At 34.8% G+C, this 14895-nt stretch overlaps 1 protein-coding gene across 4 annotated transcripts in view; it reads right to left on the bottom strand.

Moving 5' to 3' along the window:
* TMCC1 (transmembrane and coiled-coil domain family 1) overlaps window positions 1-14895 on the bottom strand; it is a 197754-nt gene that overhangs the window by 141752 nt on the left and 41107 nt on the right. For 3 of the 4 annotated variants that reach the window (XM_045832156.1, XM_045832154.1, XM_045832155.1), the window contains 2 exons: window positions 14221-14276; window positions 10011-10282 (listed from right to left, as the gene is read on the bottom strand). In XM_045832156.1, the coding sequence (XP_045688112.1) occupies window positions 10011-10241 (231 nt within the window). In that variant the 5' untranslated portion in view covers window positions 10242-10282; window positions 14221-14276. Of the gene's footprint in view, window positions 1-10010; window positions 10707-14220; window positions 14277-14895 lie in introns of those variants that run through there. The other variant, XM_045832153.1, reaches the window with a different exon arrangement.

The following is a 14895-nucleotide window of genomic DNA, read 5'->3' as shown; positions in this document are numbered from 1 at the left end:
CTCAGTTTGCTGCAATATCATCCAGTACAACAAAAAGGTTGTGGGTTCAATCCCCGTTCAAGGCACATGAGTGGGTTGCGGGTTTGATCCCCAGTTGAGGTGCGTAAGGGAGGCAGCCGACAGATGTTTCCCTCTCACATTGATGTCTCTGCCCCCGTCCACCATATTCCCTTTCCTCTGTCTCTCTAAAATCAATAAGAACATATCCTTGGATGAGGAGTAAAAACAAAAAACAATGCTTAAATTTTAAGTTGTACACCATTCTGAGTGTAGCATGATGAAATCATTAGATCAATAACAGCCTAATGTCAGGTCACAATGCCTCTATCATTCACTTCACTTCACCCCATCGTATAGGAGTTTTTAAATCATATCACATCGTCACAAGGAGAGGAGTGAATACAGTGCAATAAGATACTTTGAGAGACCACATTCACATAACTTTTATTATAGTATATTGTTATAACTGGTCTATCTTATTATTAGTCATTGTTACACTAATAATCTCTTAGTGTGTCCAATTTATAAATTAAACTTTATCATAGGTATGTATAGGGAAAAACATAGTATATGAGTAATATATGGTTTGCTACTATCCATGGTTTCAAGGTGTCCATGGGGGTAAGAGGGTCTCAGAACATATCTCAATTTTTTTTTTATTTTTTCCATAGTAATTATCACCTTCCAATATAACATATAACTTATTTGTTGTTGTTGTTTCTGCCCATGAGGGCAGAAATTTTTGACTGTTTTGTTTTCTGATGTATCCTAACTAGCTAGAACACTGCCTAGTATTTAAAAGGTATTTAATAAATATTGATGAATGATTGAAGGAATGCTACTCCATTTCAAAAATTTATCCATGTACAATCTCAAACTCACTAATTAGACATCCTTTCTTACTTCCTATGTCTACTACTCTCACTAATTCACTGAAAAAAATAAACCAAAGGCAAAAAAAGTATTAGGTATGGGGACTTCAAATATGATTAAGAGACAACCCTTGCCCTCACGTAATTCTCTCCATTTCCACCATCACTTCCCCTGATCCAAATTGGGACTTGATCTCACCTGTACTGATATGACAGCCTTCTGACTCATCTACCTGCATTCAATCTGAACCGACTCCAGTCCATTCTCTATGCTATAAGCGTAGTGATACTTTATAATCACAAAGTTAGTATTTCCCCCCTTGCTTAAACCGCTTTGATGGTATTCATTCCTCACAGATGGAGAAAAAATCCTTTACACTGCCTGCAAACCTTTGATATGCTTCCTATCTATCTCTCCAGACTTGACCGGTGTATACTTACACACATACCCACCTGCCAGTCTACCCCTCAACCTGGAAAACTACCTCCCATCTTAGGGCCTTCCAACATGCAGTTCTCTTTCTATCATCTAATTACCTAAGCTTATCATTTAGATCTGTCACTTCCTCAGGGAAGACTACCCTAACTTCCTTAACTAGATCAAATGTCCCTATAAAAGGCTCCAGTAGCACTTGTCACAGTTGGAAAATTTAGATTTGTTCAAATGACTGTTTCTTTAACACAGGTCCCCATCTGATTATAAACTCCATGAGAGTAAGGATCATATCTGGTTTTGTTCATCAGGTATCTGCAATGACTAGCATTATCAAATACTCAATATATACTGGCTGAATAAATGAATGAAAGCATAAACCAAAATATGGAAATGTGAAAAGAGGAAGAATAAAAAACGTGGAAAAGAAGTGTTAGTTGCCATAAGGGAGAAAGTGGCACGAGGTAGAGAAGTCCATAAAGGCTAAGTCATGGAAGGCCTTGAGTGTCATTTAAAGGAACTTTCTTTACTCCCCAGTTGATGGTGGAGCCAGTGAATGGTTTTTAAGCCGTGGAAAAGTATAATTATTTTGCATTTTAGATAGCTCTCAGCATGAAGTATTTAAAATGGCAATGAGATGAATAAAGGCCCAAACTAGGACACCAATTTTAAAATGGAGAATAAGGCAACCTTGGGGATCATGGACGTGAAAAGTGGAAGGTGTCAGGGAAAATCTCAGACTGCCAGCCTGGATGACTGGTGGCTCCAGAGAGTCATATCTAGTGATTCTCAAACTCATGGGCTGACTGCACTGGAATCATCTGAGGCCTTGATTAAAAATACATATTTCTAGCTCTGGTCAGGTGGCTCAGTTGGTAGGAGTATTGTTCCATAACACCAAAAGGCTGTAGGTTCAATCCCCAGTCAGGGCACATACCTAGGCCGTGGGTTCAACCCCAGGGTCAGGGCATGTAACGGGGAACAGATTGATGTTTTCTCTTTCTCCCTTCCTCTTTTTTTTAAATTCTTAAGTGAGGATTTTAAAAAAATTATTGCCTATATTTTTAAAAAATACATATTTCTAGCCCTTGCCAGGTAGCTCAATTGGTTGGAGTGTTTTTCCCATTCACCAAGCTTGTTAAGTTCAATTCCTGGTCAGGGCACAAACAAGAATCAACCAATGAATGCCTAAATAAGTGGAACAACAAATCGATGTTTCTCTTTCTCTTTACCCACCCCCTCAAATCAATTTAAAAAACTAAGATTAAAAATTACATTTCTAGATTCCATATCAGACCTTCTAAATCAGAAATTTTGGGGTGGGGCATGCAAAGCTTGTTTTCAACTGTTGTACTAAATGATTTCTGCTGTATTCACTCAAATTTAAAAACAACTGAGATAGAGAATGTACTAGAAGACATTACAAGAGATGATAATGAGTTTAAATTTGGAAATGGTGAGTATGAACTGCCTATGCAGACAATCAAAAGATAGTTACCCAATTCTGAGGATCATAGGATTGATTGGTCAGGCTGGAGATCAAAATCTGGTGGAAGTGAAAGTAGGATAACATTTAAGATCACAAAGGAGTAAAAAGAGTGGTATGGGCTATGGTTAAAACTCCAAAGAGCACAACACTTAAGATGTCAACAGAGAAGATGATTTGTTCATTATTCAATAAATACCCTAATATGTTTTGTTTTTGTTTTTTGCATGAGGTATTTGTGTGCAAAATGTTGTCTTGGTAGGTAATGGGAAAGCTATAAAGCTAATACATGGCACCAGTCTTGCAAGCCCTATGGAACAGTTCAAGGCCTCTCAATACATCTGCCAAAATGTCAAAGGCCTTATCATTTAAGTCCATAAATACACTTTGAAAAAGTATAAGTTTACTAAGAAAACACTAATTAGTTTCATTCCCGAAGTCTTCAACTTAGGACTATACACTTACTCCCTATTACCCATAACAACATCCTGAAGCCCCTCCTTCAAAACTTTCAAAGATTCCTCTGAACAAAATTAATTACTCCTAAATATACACATTCTTATGTCTGTGGCACTTATCACATTCCATCCTGTATAATATTGCAAACAGTGCTGTAGAAAAAGAAGCAGCCTATAGAAATCAAAAGCTTCATCCCTTATTTATAAGTTGTATGATGCTGACATCACTCATGTTTCCTAGTTTGTGAAATAATGACAATAAGAACCTTCCTTACCATCTTATAGAATTATCAAGATCAAGTAAAATAATTCATGTCAAACTGCTTTATCAAAATTCTCGTGTTATTTTCTCTATGTGTATCTTTCCTACTAGCTTTAAAAATCTTAAGAACTAGGTTCAAGTGTTATGAACCTATATGCCTGCCACAGCATTTTTCAGGATATCCTGCATATAACAGGCACTCATAAATTTAGTCAAATATGTTGAACAGATGATATGAGATGAAAAAGAGAGGCAAATTTATGCCCTACCTCATTCCAAAAAGGATCCAAGGCAGCTGATATGCATGCATGCTTCTTTGACCACTCTAACACCCCAATAAATTTTCCTGGCTGGTATCATTCCCCTTTCTGAAGCAACTCCTTCTTCTACCCCTCACATCTCACATGTTGGTGTTCTATTTCTCCTGCAAGACTCGAATCAAAGCACCCATCTCTCCTAACTTTTTATTCACTTCAACCCAGAATGATCTTTCTCTTCTCAACTTGTTTATACCATTTGTCATATACATAGTTTTATATTGCTTGCCATATCACTAACTAGACTGTAAGTTCACTGAGTCTAGGATTAGAGTTTTCAGATACCCTGGAGAACTTTCAATATGAACAGTAGGTATAATAGAAACAATGTTATGTGGTGGTCATTTTTAAAAATCTGACAGAAGGATCTAAAATAAGAACATATTACGTATGAAATGCTAACCCTCAATTTTCATAAATTAAATGCCAATAGCTGATTGTTCTATCATTTTATACAAATGAAATTGTTAACATTTTAAAGTCCAGAATGAAAAACATATACTATTTCCTGTACATTCTTTGTATGTCCCAAGTACTTAGACCAATGTCCAATTTATAAAAATGAAGACACACTGTCATATTAGGTAAGAGCACTTTCTGAATCAGATAGTAACTAGCATATAGTAGTTATTAAAACCTAGATAATCAAAATAAATATGACCTAGACTTATTACTTCAGTTCTGAAACAATCTAGTTGGGAAACACACTAGCTGGGAAACCATGGGCATACTTAACTTCTCTCTGCCCTTGCTATTTCACCAATAAAAAAGAGAAAATACAAAAAATAGGGCTATTTTAGAATTAGTGAGAAAATTACATAATGCATTTAAACACAACACTACTGGCCATATAAGCAGCTATTATTTTCATCACTACCAACTAAGTACTCTTAAATATCTCTTGATTAATATTTCATATACTGTTTTATGGAATGGAAATTACATCAGAAATTTAAATATTTTCATTCTCCATCTCCAACTCAATATATAAAAATGGTTAACACATTATGGTATTATAATAAAATATACTGTAATATTATACAATCAGTAAAATTCTATAAAGAATATCTATGAATATCTAAAATTGCTCATGATAGAATTTTAATTAAAAAATACAAAGCTGTGCATTTAATAATATCCTGGTTTATTTTAAATGTTAATTTTAATAAAACTGAAGAAAAATAACTTTAAATTTCCTTCTACATATTTTCATATATAAGTAATATATCGAATGAAAAACACACCAAAATATTGGCAGTAATTATTTTTATTTTTTTCTTCTTTTACTTTTCTGTATTTTCAAAGTTTTCTGCACTGAGCATACTTCTTTCAAATTCAAAACATTTAACTTTTTAACTTTCGTATAGAAAAGTATTTATAGAAAAAAAATCTGCCTTTGTGAATTTAACGATGATCCTTTAGCCCTGGCTGGCATGGCTCAGTGGACTGAGTGCCAGTGTGCAAACCAAAGGGTTGCCGGTTCAATTCCTACTCAGGGCACATGCCTGGGTTGCAGGCCAAATCCCCAGAAGTGAGCATGTGAGAGGCAACCACATATTGATGTTTCCCTTTCTTTCTCCCTCCCTTTCCCTCTCTAAAAATAAATAAATAAAATCTGTGTAAAAATAATATGATCCTTTAAATGATGTAATTTGGCCTCAGATATATATGACATCTATTTATTAAGTACATATATGAATGTTTACTGTAAGAAATGAAAACATTTTAATACAAGTACTGCAGCAGACTGGATGTATCAACAAGATTTTTCTGTGGGGAAAAAACTTGACATTAGTAAACCTGAAAAGGAAGGAAATGCAGAACCTTTGTGTTCAACTAGGTCCCTTTCTATCATTAGGTCAAAGCCATGCTTTGCACATATTAGGCACAAATAAATATTTGCCAAATCTGTAATTTTTAAAAAAGGGATCTAACTTAAGGGCCAAGAATTTACTCTAAAAAATAGACTGGTTATGTGGCAGAGGCAGAAGCAGGTAGCTTTCAAACACAGAGGATACATTGGAAAAAATCAACTGAACATTAGTCTTAGGGTTTTGTGTGTACAAGGGCACAAACACAGACAAGTGTGTAAAATGCTATTAACCAAATGGTATAGAAATAGCAGTATTCTTAAATGTTTATTACCAGCATTAAAACATTTTCATCCTCAGCCTTTTGAGTTAAAGGAAAAATACTAAAATAGAAGAGTCAATATTTAGAATTCGAAACAATCTCACATACTAAGATACAGCAGAGTAGATGCTCTCTAATCTTCACTTAACCGACTTGCCACATTATTCTTACACTCTCCATTTGCTCTGAAAGACATGTGGACTTCATGTCCATAGGACAATTAATGTTCACAGCTAGTGCTTCCACATACATCTTGCTCCCACATCAGTTTTTTAGTAATATTCATTATAATGAATATTACTAAATATTACTGAAAGTTTAAATAAATAAAATACTATATAAACCAATCAGATCAAGTACAAACCGGGCTACTATATCTATGAAAACTAAGTTAAGTAGTTTGAAAAGACTCGATAAAGGCATGTTACTTTTAAGAACAATTAACTTAAGGTGAGTTAGGCATTTTAAGAGATTATTAAAAATCTAAGATCCTACCCCATATTGCTTCATAAGTGTCATTAGGTTATCACTCCACTTTATAAAAATTAAAACTAGAAACTGAAGTCCATGCAATGAGTACAAGAAAGGTACAGAAGTTCAATTAGCATATTAAAAATGAAAAACCTTACTTTAAAGTCAGATAAAATATTCAAAGTATATATTGTTTGACTTTTTGATAGTTTTTTTTTATAATGAAAACTTTGACTTTTTGATTAACTGAAACTATTTGGTATCAAATTATGTTGGCTAAGAAGGTAAGTATAGTACTTAGGTTCTAGCAATGAACCTAACCTAACAAAGAGAATATCATCTAAATGTTTCCAAGAAGCAAACCAAAACATAGTGCCTTCTATACCTAGACTTGTCAAATTTTATAAATCAGAATTGATGCTATACTACACTCTGATTCTTACACATGAATAACGTGAGCTTTATTTCCCAGACTGATAATTATAAATAAAAATCAATAAAACTCTACGAAGTAGGTTCTTCAGATTTAATGTAATTAAACAAACAGCAAACTTTACATAAATGATTACTCTAATTCAGAAGATCTCTGTCAGATAATTTAAACATCTAAGAAAAATTCACATCAATTCTTAGAAATAATCTCTTTTAAATCACTAGCCAATCTTTATAAACTACATTTAAAAATGCTGCCCATAATCTTTCCATGTCATTAGAGAAACGCAAATATAAAACCCCAAAGCAACATCACTACACACGCATTAGAATGGCTAAGTTTAAAAATAATGGCACTACCAAATACTGATAAGGATGAAAAAACTGAAATTTTCATACACTGCTGGTAGCAATGCAACATGGTGTAGTCACTTTACAAGTTAAACATGTACTGACGGGGCTCCTAAAATCCTTGGAATCTGCAGAATGTAAATGTAAGAGTAACTTCTATATGCTAGTGAGATGACTTCACATGGGTACTAGTAGCCAGAAAGACCAAGGCATGATTAGAGGGATGGTCATCCCTACTCCCAACTTCTGGGACAGGAGATTTGGAAATCTAAGCTAATCACCAATGGGCAATGATTTAATCAACCAGGCCTATGTAATGAGGCTGCCACATAAAACTCCTAAATGGCAGGGTTTGGAGAGTTTCCAGGTTAGTGAACGCATGTGCCCAGAGGACACAGAACCTCTGCACCACCAACCTCCTCCCTTCCCTACTCTTTGTCCTCTTCCTTTTAACTATTCCTGAGTTGCATCCTTTATAATAAACCTGTAAAAGAAGTAAAGTGTCTTCCTGGGTTCTGTGAGCCATTCTAGCAAATTACCAACCTGAGGAGGAAGTCATGAAAACACCTGATACATAACTGTTGGTCAGAGGTACAGGTGGCAACGTGGGACTTGTGACTGATGCCTGAAGTGGAAGCAGTCTTGTGGGACTGAGTCCTTAACCTGTGGGGTCTGTGTTAACTCCAGGTAGTTACTGTCAGAACTGAATTATGGGACACCAAGTTGGTGTCACAACTGGATGCTGGTGTAAAAAACCCCTACACATTTGGTGTCAGAAGTGTTGTGGGTAAAAACAGTAGATACATTTACCATATAACTCAAAGAAATGAAAATGTCTATAAGACCTATATACAAAATTTCATAGCAGCTTAATTTATAATAGCCAGAAAACAAAAATAATCCAAACCACCACCAACTGGTGAATGGATAAACAAATAGATACACAATGGAATACTACTCAGCAATAAAAAAGGAATAGTGCAACAATATGGGTGAAAACAGAAATGACTATACTGTGCGATCCCATTTATATTAAGTTCTAGAAAAGGCAAAACAATATTGATAGGAAAGCCAGTAAGCGGCTGCCAAAGGCTAAGGGTTGGAAAAGAGGACTGACTGCAAAAAGGGGCATGAGAAATAATTCTGGGGTATGATAATGTTCTATATCATGATTGTTTTACATGACTATACATTTTTCAAAACTAATCAAATCACACATTTAAAATTGTTGAGTTTTACTGTATGTCAGTAAAGTTGACAAACAGCATTAAAGAAACAATTTTAGGAAAAAGTGTTCACCTTTGGCTCTCTTTCTATAAAATTTTCTAAAACAAACAATATGTAAGTGCATAAAATATACTTTACTTATATTTTTTAACATAAAAGTTTATAATCCCAGAATTAATGTTCTCTGGTAAGGATTAAGCAAATAATATAGTTGCATTGTTAGTTTTTATTGCCAACTAGATTATGCAATCCATGATCAAATGTCCTTTTTATTTCAAAGATTCCCATTACACACATAAATACATGCTACTTTTCCTTATTTATACTTTTAAATTTTAATTATGTGAATCATTAATCTGATGATTCTGTTATTCTAGTGAATCTGTTACTCTGACAGGTTTAATTTCTTAAAGTCATTTACTGTCCATTACCTGTTTATTTTTAATGTCACAATTAGGTAGTAGAAGTTTAAAACTAGATTCAATACCCAGGTTCAATACTAGATTCAATACTAGATTAAATTTCCGGGCTAAAATTCCAATGAAATAACTTACCTGTGACAGAACTGACATAGAACGAAAGTGACTGACTAGCATACAAACCTCAAGGAATACATAAAATAAAGCCAAAAGATAGCAAGGTGGTGACTTACAGGGCAGACCTGGCCCACAAATGTGTTCTGTGTGACCTGTATAACGTAATATATTAAAAATCAAAGAGGTTACTCACCTAAGCTTTCAAGTTTCTCTTGAAAAATTAGAAGCCCTGGCTAGACTGGATTCACAATCCTAAATTACAACAATCAGCTAAAGCTAAGAAGACACTGTCCCTTTAGACAAAGCACGGACTCTTCTGTTTCTCCAAGCCCCATTACACCTGAGTTTATTTGTTTTCACTTCCTGCCTGGCTATATGTACCTGAGCTTTCAAACCCTAACAGAACTATTTCTTCTTTGTGCTTTAACTAACTATAACTGAGAGGTGAGAGTTATATGGAAAGAGTTCTCCCTAAATTTGTTATGCCTAGTTCTCCTATCAAGGCAAACCCCACAATAACTGTTTATTAGAAGTAAATTAAAAGAATGGATATATACTCTATTGCAGAAAGCAAAATGTATATTGAATGGTACAGTGTATATGAAAATTATAAGCAATTTATATTTCCACACTAGGCAGACACACCCAGATTCTAGAACTTGAGCCATCACCTTCATTAAGGTAAGAAAGCCAATTCATGTGTAAAACCAAAACAACAGTAAACAAAGCGCTTTGTTCCTCTGATAAAACTGAGAGTTTAAGACATAAAGAGCACATAAAGAATGTTGAAGGTTTTAGCAAAGGGGTAAAATAAAAGATAGTAATATATTAGGAAGCAAATAGAAATATAATTATATTAGCTGCCATAATTATTCATCCCCTTTATTTAACAAAAATGGAAACTATATTTTACCACAACTTTGAGATATCTCTTGCAGAGATCTCTCTTTTTAGTTACCAAAGAAAAAAACTGAAGAATCCTAGAAACAAAGAACAGTACGTTAACAGGAAAAGAAACTCTAACAGACTTACCCGCTCTGGAGGTGCCTCATCCCCTGGCAGACATGCAGCAGCAGCAGCAGCAGCACAAGCTATTTCCATGACAGCAGAGCTGGTCGGAGCATCAGTAGTAGATGAAGACCTGGGTCGGCCAGACTGCATAACAGGTGCCATCTCCTGGCCAGATTTCCTGTTGATTTGGGGACTTCCCTTTGGGGCCTCTGGCTTGCCCCGCCTACTATGCAAGCTCGTCCCTCTCTTCATCTTGGGTGGCACTCGGATCTGCTGCAGGACACGATTCAGAGCTGTGGGGTGGGTGGGGACACCATCAATCTCAGCACATGCGTTCTGGCTTTCCAGATCCATTTCAGGTTCTGGATCTGCCTGAATTTGTTGCACATCGTGTGGAGACACTGATGACCTCCTGCGCTGGTGCTGGAAGAGATGCTTCAAGCCTTGGCCAATCACATTAATGTTCTCCAAAGCATTGTGGGTCATTTTAGACAACTTTTGTTCTGATTCTGTCTGCTTTCTGGCCTCTGCATCTTGGGATTTGCCTTCAGGATCAGGGTCCTCATAAAATTGTTCACTGCCCGAAGGCTCCATCAGTAGACTTAATAAGCTTATTTGCAAACTCAAAAAATTTTAAACACACCAAGACTGTCAAATTAGGTAGACATTTGCTTCAATAGTAACTACACATGCGGCTGTGAGACGGAGGCTTCATGCCTATCTAATGTTAAAAAACAAAAACAAAAACAAAAAAACAAAAAAAACCTCAGATTATAAATCCATGCAGAAACTCCAGTGTAAAAACAAAGAAAAACATGCCACTAGCCAAACAAATAGTCACTATCATTAAGCAATCTTTAATCAGAGGATTAAAGAACAGTTTTCTAGATAGTGGATAATGATTATTTCCTAGAACAGGAGAAAAAAACTCCAAAACAAGTACATGGGAAATGAAAACAGCCATGTTTAAAAAAAAAAAATCCCTACAAGTTTCAACGTATGAAGAACCAAATATCGGAACAATGGAAACCCCCCAAAATAGTTGACAAATAGTCATTGCTTGGGAAATCGAGAGAGATCAGAAAATTCAATACATATAGTTTTGCTGAGGCAATTTAATTCCTCTCATTCATAACCACAGTTAATTATCCATATGATGGAACTCAGTAAATTCAAACAGTAATAATAAGTAGATATCCTAAATTAAATGTTTGTGGATTTTATGAAAAAGGAATTTCTTGTTACTATTCATATTCCTCAAGATTATTGGTAACTATGGGTGACAGGTTTGCTCTTTCAGTAAGAAAAAGGAAGTAAAATCTTGTAAGTTGAATTATCTGTTGAAGCACAAATGACTTTTTGGTACCACATGAGTGAATGATCCCATCCGTCTTCAGAGACTTTGCTCGGTACCAGCTATCAAGCAAAGATATTTCTAAGAATTCCCTTTCTCTGAATAGTATCATTCCTGACAGAAACTTCCCATATATCCACAAAAATTCAAAAGTAAAGAAGTAACACAGTAAACACGGTTTAATGAAAGAGTAGAGGAAAAGAAAGGTCAGATAGCAACCACACACCAATATTAAATGCAGGAAATTAAAAGAAAGCTGAAACCTAGAAATGTAAGGTCAGCATAATCGTCATGGTTACGGAAATCACATGCAAAAAGAGAGGCGGGGAGATGGTAGGCATGAGGTTTTTCATAATAGAAAATGTTTATTTTTATATGGAGTTTCTGCAAATATAAAAAAATTGCATTAATGCATAGAACCTGCTAGAGAGGACAAAATACGGTATAGGAAAAATTTATTTATGTCTATATTTTCCCTCAATTTTTTTGGCCCAAAGGGCTTTAAAACTCCCTACACTACCAAGTGCTTTGAACAATCTAAGTCACTATCAATAAAGCACTATGGTGGTTATGATCTGGGGAAATGAGGTCTCCTTGCCAAAATGATAATCTAGAAGGCATAAATTACCTGATATACGAGTTCCCAATGGACTCAAGACTACTTGAGTTCAGAGGGACAGGAATGCAAACTCACTAGAGCTTTCTTCCTGGTAACTACTCTCAGAAGACCTTCTGACCATGTATATGGGCACTGTCACTGTGGCTCTGCTGTCCATACCCTTACATGCCTATTTCCCCATCTCCTAACCTCTTTGTGACTCAGAAGCATAAATAATGTGACAAAGTAAAAGATAACATCTCTCACTAGTATCTTCCTCTTTCTAAACACCACAAAATTCTTTGCTCCAAAATGAGGTAAATGAGTAGCAGCCATGAGAATGGGAAATTTCACTACTTTTCATTCAAATTCTTTATGGCCACATTAAAACCCCATCATACCCCTTCCCCGACTGTACTGTATACTGCTTGTTTTTCCTTTATTCTTCGGGAAAACCAAGAAAGAAACCCTTAATCCTTATTAGACTAAAGACTGTCGGGCTTCACTGGATTTCTCCGGGGCTTCTTGTGGACAAAAATGTTGCTATAGTGTATGTATTTAATTATCTTCATCTTTCCTCATGAATTTGTAGGACAGATGGATAGTTATTGAATTATTTCCACTATGTAAAACATTAAGCTCCTCGGGGAAAATTTACCAAAATAATCCAGTAACACTGAACATCAATAAATCTTCTTGCACTGGGCTATTTAGACCCTAAGAAGAAGGGAGGATGTAAAAGCAGCAGGCTGATAATGAGGAAGTAATTTACTTTTTTCCTTATTTGTATTTCATTACCTTAATAATATGATCTTTTTTGTTTTTCAAAGTAAAATATATAAAGTAAATATCTCCCATGAGAGTAAAAAATATGAATAAAGAAACAATGTCAAGGTTAATTGGAAAACCTACTTGTCTCATATATAAAGGTATAAGGAATTTATTACTCAGCAAACTTACTTCTTTGGGCAGTGTTATAAATTAATCAAGTGGCCACCTGCTTCTCATTTTATTTCATGAAAAATATGGTACATTTTATATGTCAATAGCTTCATTTGAGATTTCACTAGCATTTGGACATCATTTATTTTCATATAATTCGAAGTTTTGATTGATTACAAGGATATGCCAGCATTCCAGAAAAACCTAGAACTAGGATGTCAATCTCCAAGCCAAAGCTTGCACAGGCTATCCACACAAATGCAACGATTACGTAGTAGAACAGTAATGAATTCTGAGATTTCTAAAGGCAAGACATAACCATACTAACCAGCAGAGGCTTACCTAACAGGGCACCCCAGGTTGAGCTTGAAACATCAAGTGGTAAGATAAGAATTTTGAAAAACAACCTACTGCATTGATAATAAAATATAATCTGGTACTTACACGTGCAGCTATCATCTGCATTATTGCTGTGATATCGACATAAACATGAAATATGGTCAAAATTTTGACACTTGCTAAAATTTTCTGTAGGCCAACAGAAAATCTTTAAGGCCACCTTTCAAGACAAGCCAAATTTTATGGAAGATCAAATGCTGTGCCAAAAATACCAAAGACAGTAATGTTGTAATAATTTACTCTATAAAACTGCTGACAGTGAAAACGTAAGCACTAAAGAAATTCAACACTGGCAAAGTTTTTTAGGAGTCCCTTATTTTTTTCTTTAAAATTCAAACAAATAATAACTCTTGCTCAGTTTATAAAATTCCCAAAATATTGAGACCCCTGGTTTTAACACAAGTTCAACTGCAAAGTAAGTGTGCTTTTGTAAGAAGGAAATGTCAGCTTCTCTTTTATTTACTCAACTTTGCTGAAAGTAGAGTTCTTATGAGTAAACCAGAGGAAGTGGGGAAAGAAAAAGGAACAGAAGGACATGGCTGAAAGAGGGGAGGGGGAAGGAGTGAAAAGTGGGAAAGAGGAGAAAAAGCCACTAACAGACCAGGCAGTTGCAATGAACTTTGTTACATTCTCAGAATTTTAAACAATTTTTCTACAAGAGTATTGCCAAAGATACAATATGCCGTAAGTTCATATTCAAGAAACTAGTTGTTCTAAATTAATATCAGAAAAGTTAAAAATTATGTTTTTAAAATCTGTGAAATGTTTGAGGGTGTTCTAAAAACCATACTAAAATATATAGAAAACCTTTTTCTTTTTTTTTCTTTAAGTTTTTCTTTCCAATTTTTTTTGTCTTTTTGATAGATATGGTAACCAAAGCTTTCTTGTTTGGCTATGAACTAAGTTATTTCATTGACTATAAAGTGTTGGATACTTGCCTTTATCACTCTTCCTCAAGCACTTCTAACAAATACAGGAATCCTTTTAGGAAAAGCTGAAAAGCAAACATCAATAATTAAAAAGTGAGAAACTTAGAGGGGAGAACTTATCTATTACATATACACAGGAAAAAAAAGAGTATACATAGAATGTTAACATTTATCTTTCACTGGTAAAAAATAGGGCAATTTTTTCCAATAGTTTTTAATACTTCCTAACTTTTCAATACTTTCTAACTCCTGATCACATTTTCAAAAATGTGATCAAGAAAATTTTTAATCAAAAAAGATACTTTCGGAAAAAAAGAATATTAACTTGTCAATACTTAAAAGAAAGTGGCACATGTCACAAGTAGCAATGAAGATTTTTACACTATGATATGGAATTAGAAGTGGATATTCCATTAATTCTAATCTTAAAGTAACATGAAATGTAAAACAAGTTCATAAAAAACAATAATTTAAAAACACTTTTTCAAGTGGCTTCCAATCCTGCACCTGTAATTTTGCATTCAAAAGCAACTCTAAAAACTATTATCTACCAGGAACAATGGAGAATCAAGATGCACCAAAACTGAAATCTTCCTGGAAAACTAGCTTCTGACAGCCATTACTAAAGAAGCAATTTAATTCAACAAGTATTTGGGGACCATCTGCTTATGTGCTCAGCATTCT

The sequence above is a fragment of the Phyllostomus hastatus genome, unplaced genomic scaffold, assembly GCF_019186645.2.
Source record: "Phyllostomus hastatus isolate PE091 unplaced genomic scaffold, TTU_PhHast_1.1 phas_contig_16, whole genome shotgun sequence".
NCBI lineage: Eukaryota > Metazoa > Chordata > Mammalia > Chiroptera > Phyllostomidae > Phyllostomus > Phyllostomus hastatus.
Note: the sequence above shows the minus strand (reverse complement) of the source record. Positions and strands in the feature narration are given on the sequence as shown.